General features: G+C 54.7%; 1 protein-coding gene across 3 annotated transcripts in view; it reads left to right on the top strand.

Annotated features, from left to right (window-relative positions):
- MARCH10 (membrane associated ring-CH-type finger 10) overlaps positions 1-4,740 on the top strand; it is an 87,252-nt gene that overhangs the window by 69,183 nt on the left and 13,329 nt on the right. For all 3 annotated transcript variants that reach the window (XM_006770276.2, XM_006770277.2, XM_006770278.2), the window contains one exon: positions 3,691-3,804. In XM_006770276.2, the coding sequence (XP_006770339.1) occupies positions 3,691-3,804 (114 nt within the window). The remainder of the gene's footprint in view (positions 1-3,690; positions 3,805-4,740) is intronic.

Raw genomic sequence — 4,740 nt, 5'->3', positions numbered from 1 at the left:
GAGTTAGTACACAGCCACCTTGTTTTAGAAGATTCTCTCAGTAATTCTGATTCATGTGAATGTCAGAGCTACCGGGGTCAGAAGTCATGGCTGAGTGGGCCGCTGTCTGGTCCAGAATGATACGTCTTTTCTCACGCTTTCACGTGTACATGTATGTATTGAGCAGGCACTGGGCCAGGCACTCGAAGCACAGGAGCCAACAAGGCACATGGGGTCCTTGCCCTGAATCCTGTCTTCACTCTCCCCTCTCGCAGGACACTTTTGTTTTGCGAAATACTGTGCCCACGAGGATTAGCTCATTCTGCCATCATGCCTCGGGGAAACAGGCAGAGCAGTGGTGACTGCTCCCCTTTGATAAATGGGGAGTCACTTTGGTCACGCACAGCTTAAACTCTTCGCTCAACGTCGTAGCCCTTGATGGCCCCGGGCTGCCCACTACGGGCTGTGCCCACTGTGCGATGGAGACGCGCCCTGCCATCTGGGCCCTGCGGTGCAGGACGGTCTCGGTGGGGCTCTGGCTGCGTTGCTCTGGAGCGCAGGCCTGGGCTCGCGCCATCGCAGCCGCAGGCAGATGTCCTTGGACACACGCAGGCACCTAATCACCCTCACACTTGGGAGCGTCTCTTGAACATATTTGAAGACTGGAGAGAACGTGCAGCCAGGCGGTCCGCCTCCTGAAGTGGATTAAATGGAGACTTTCCATCAGTGGCAAATCTCTTGGTCGAAATGAATATTAACAAAATGAAGCGGGGGAGGGGACAGGAGAGAAGAAAGAAAAACATCTGGCAGGAGGGCTGAGAGCTCCAGAGCTCCTGTCGCCTGCCTCACAGGCTTCTGCCTTTCCGGGCTCCCCACCCCCGCCTCCCACCCATCCCCACGCTGCGCTGCGCTGCACGAGGGCACGAGGGCATCAAAGTGCAATGCGTTTGGGTCCGGGGAGGGGTGGGTCAGGAGTAGCCCAATAAATAACACTCCAAAACCTAGCTCCTTTCGCCCTTGCGAACAAACACCGCAGAACCCTCTGTGATGACCCACCCCTCCCACATGTGGCCGGGGGATAAAGGACGCCACCCTGCTCGGGTTGGCCGGCCCAGCCCCCTTGTCGAGCATCACAAGCTCTGCCAAGGGCCACCTAAAGCAGCCTGGCCAGTGAGATTCATGACGCCTCGTGACAGGTTCCTGCCCACAGACCAGCGAGGAGACACAATCTGCTAGAAGTGACTTTTCAAATTATCTGCAGAAAACATTAGTGGATATTTTCCCATCTGCATGCCTCCCGGCCTTACTGAGTCATAAAGAGTAAATGATTTCCCTGAATGCTTTGACAAACCTGATCGTTCCAAGCCATTTTCGAGCTGATTGATTTGCCATTATGCATCGGAGCGTCTCTGTGCGTAAGAGGCTTACGGGCGATGACAGTGCAGGAGGCGGCGCGGCAGCTCGCAGGAGGCCGCCACCCGTGGAAAAGCAAACAGGACAAGGCGCTGTGTGCACTGAAGAGGAGGAGGGGCAGGCTGGGAAGGCTTCCCAGAGAAGGTGGCTTTGCAGACAGACACAAAGGAGGCACCCGCTCCCGCTCCCGGGGACGTGGGAGGAGGCAATGAAAGCAGAAAAGGGTGAAAACAAGCAACTTCCCTTCTGCCTACTCCAGGCCAAGGTCAGGGGAGCGCAGAAGAACGCGACTAAAGGCTAAAAATAGGAGGCCGACTGCCAAGGACAGTGGCAGAGCCTTTGAAGACGAGTCTGTCGGGCGGCGGAGGGGCCTTGAGCAGTGACCTTGGGGCCAGTGATCCCCCAGATCCGGAGTTGGCCCCCCGTTCAGGAGGAAGAGTGCACCGGTCCTTGCCCCACTTGGGCATCTTTCCTGGCAGCTGGTTAGTCCTGGAAGAGGTGTGTTCTGTGCCAGCTTCCTGAGCGGCCCTTGATGGGATGGGAATGGGGCTGCTGCTGCTGCTGCGGGAGCAAGGAAGAGGCACCGGGGTGGCCCCTGTGGCAGACCGGCTGCAGTTTTCCTGGGAACACGGTCAGAGTTCGGACCTTTCCCAAGGGCCATGTAAAGGGCCACGCCCTCTGCTGGGAGCCGAGTCTCCCTGGGGCTTCCTGAGCACCGTCTGGCTCAGGCCCCAGGCGCCGCCCCTGGGGATTTGGCATGAGGACAGATGGGGGATTAAAGGGGCGGAGGGGAGGAGTCCTTGCTAATGCCACTAATTTATTGAAGGTCAATGAAGCGTCCACAGGGCGAGGCCTTGCCACACAGACCACCAAAGGAGCTGAGGACAGAAGAGCCATGGTCAGCCAGGGGGCCAGGTCCGCCCCATGCACCTCCCCCTATGTTCTAAGCACCAGTGAGAAAAATAAAACACAACCCACCCACCAAGAAAAGGCGAAAACGTGAACAAGTGTTAGATGCAGTGGACAACATAAAGACAAATGCTTAGGAGTCGGGGAGTAGAGAGATGACTGAAACAATTGTTGGGAAGGCTCCTGTAAGGAAGGGACGTTGTGACAGCGATAAAAGAAGTTTTGGGCATGGCCCGGCAAAAAGGTGGAGAGGGGACATTCAGAACAGAGGCACAAAAATAAGCCAACAGCCCAAACCAGGAGAGGGCATGTGCAAAGGCCCTGGGGTTCACAGTGCCATCTGAGACCCTGCCAGGCACACGTTCTCTGGGGATTAAATGGTAATAGATGAGCCTGGATGGGGCGGGGGGAGGCAAGGGGGGGATAGGTGAGATCATTAAGTAAAGATAGTAACATAAAGAACCTTTAAGTGGGGCTAACAGTATGGGTCTAGTCTAGCGCGATATTCCTAGTGCCATCATGTTCCTATATTTTAAGATAAGGAATAAAACCTAGAAGTTAATATATTTTTAAAATAAATAAATAAATAAATTTGGGGGGGGGGGCAAAAATAAGGCCTGTACCCTTTCTCTGGGCAAATGAGGGATCTTGGAAAATAAAGTAACCCTCCCATGGCACCTGTGCCCCAAATTCTCCCACAGAAGTCTGCCTTCCTAAGACAAACATCACCTCTTCTCAGAGGCCACAGCTACATCCATACTCCTCACTTCTGCCTAATATGGTCCCCCCTCACCATCTCCCCAGCCCGTGCCAATTTTTTTTTAAATCTAAAACAAACCCCTGCCACAAATACTCCAGCCACACCAGTGAGTCGGGAACTTAGGCCAACACACACACTGCTCTCTTCATCCCTGTCTCGGCTGGCATCCAGCGCCTCCGAAAGGCCCTTAATACCGCTAGTAACCTCCTTCCAAACTCCCTCCCATCCTTGAAGGACCATCACAGAAGCCTTGCCCGACGTCATAGCCTGGAGGCTGGAGCTTCTCCAGGACAGCCTCACTAAATAGTTAAGAATTCCCCCATGGCTGCCTGCCCTCTAGCCAGGACCCCCTCCTGCTCTGTTCTCTGGTCCCCGAGGGCAGGCCTGGCCTTGGGGCGTAGGCTCTCGCCCCTTTTTAAAATATACATTTTCTTTTTTTATTGATTTCAGCCTGCAACCCGGGCACGTGCCCTGACTGGGAATGAACCATGACCTTCCGGGTTCATAGGTCAATGCTCAACTACTAAGCCACCAGCTGGGCTCTTGTCCCAGTTCTTGTCACCTCTTGGCCTTGTTACCCTCCATGAATATTTTATAGATGAACTTAAGAACGTTCTTTTCCCATGTAGCTGCAAAATGAGCTGATGAACTCCGGCTTGTACCTGGTGCTGCTGCTCCACCTCTACGAGCAGAGGTTTGCAGAACTCATGCGACTCAACTATAGCCGGGTTGGGAGAGAGCGGGTAAGTCTGGCTCCATCCCGGCCCCCCCAGTAGCAGGCCCCCGACCCTTGCAGTGTTGTTTATTAGATGTGCGACCTGTGAAGTCCTCACCGTCACCTGGGAGGACACAGCACTGTCATCGTGAGGACTGAGACGTCATGGCTGCTAAGTGTACGCCCAGTCCTCTGGCTGAAAAGTAATTGATAATCACATGATTGCTTACTATTAAACGTGAGTAGTAACTAAATGGTCATTAAATGGTCACCTAGGCGAGTGAGCCGCTAGGGATTTTTGCCCCGAAAATAGAGGCCAGCACGGCTGCTGGGGCTGGGGCGCATCACGTGTGGGCACGCCCACTGCCCAAGCACGAGGGCCCGTGAGAAACGGGGACCGCCCCCGACAGGAGAGCTATGTTTTTGGCTTTGGATCCCAGGGTACGTTATTCCAGCACCTGCGTCGATGCCAACCCTCTGTCATTAGAGAAGTGGCCGGGAATGGCCATCTGGGGCTGCCCTTCCTTTAACAAGAGAACCAGGGCCCTCCAGGAGGCTTCGAGATTGGAGGCAGAAGCCTGGGTCTGCTACTAACTGGAGCCTGACCTGAGCCAAGTCAACCAAAACGCGGGAGGCCGACAGGTCGACCTCTGAAGCGTCTTGATCATTGTCAAACCAGAACTCTGCGCCCCAGGGGACTTCCCTCTTGGTCAACCGCCTCTCTGTGGTGGGGCCAGGAGAGAGCACTGGGAGGCCAGGTCCTTGTCTGTCCTTTACCTTGAGGTCATGCCAGGGGCTGATAGACTTGTAGTGTTTTGGGTTCCCAGAACCTCTTGAGGCTTGGAACTTGACTTTGGTTCATGTCAGAAGGTCATGACTGGAAAGCAAGCCAGTGTGGCCGTGAACAAGCTACCATGAGACAGTGACACTCTGCCACCCTGGCCCATGAACCTCCCTTTCTTTT

The sequence above is a fragment of the Myotis davidii genome, unplaced genomic scaffold (genome assembly GCF_000327345.1).
Source record: "Myotis davidii unplaced genomic scaffold, ASM32734v1 scaffold684, whole genome shotgun sequence".
Taxonomy (NCBI): Eukaryota; Metazoa; Chordata; class Mammalia; order Chiroptera; family Vespertilionidae; genus Myotis; species Myotis davidii.
Note: the sequence above shows the minus strand (reverse complement) of the source record. Positions and strands in the feature narration are given on the sequence as shown.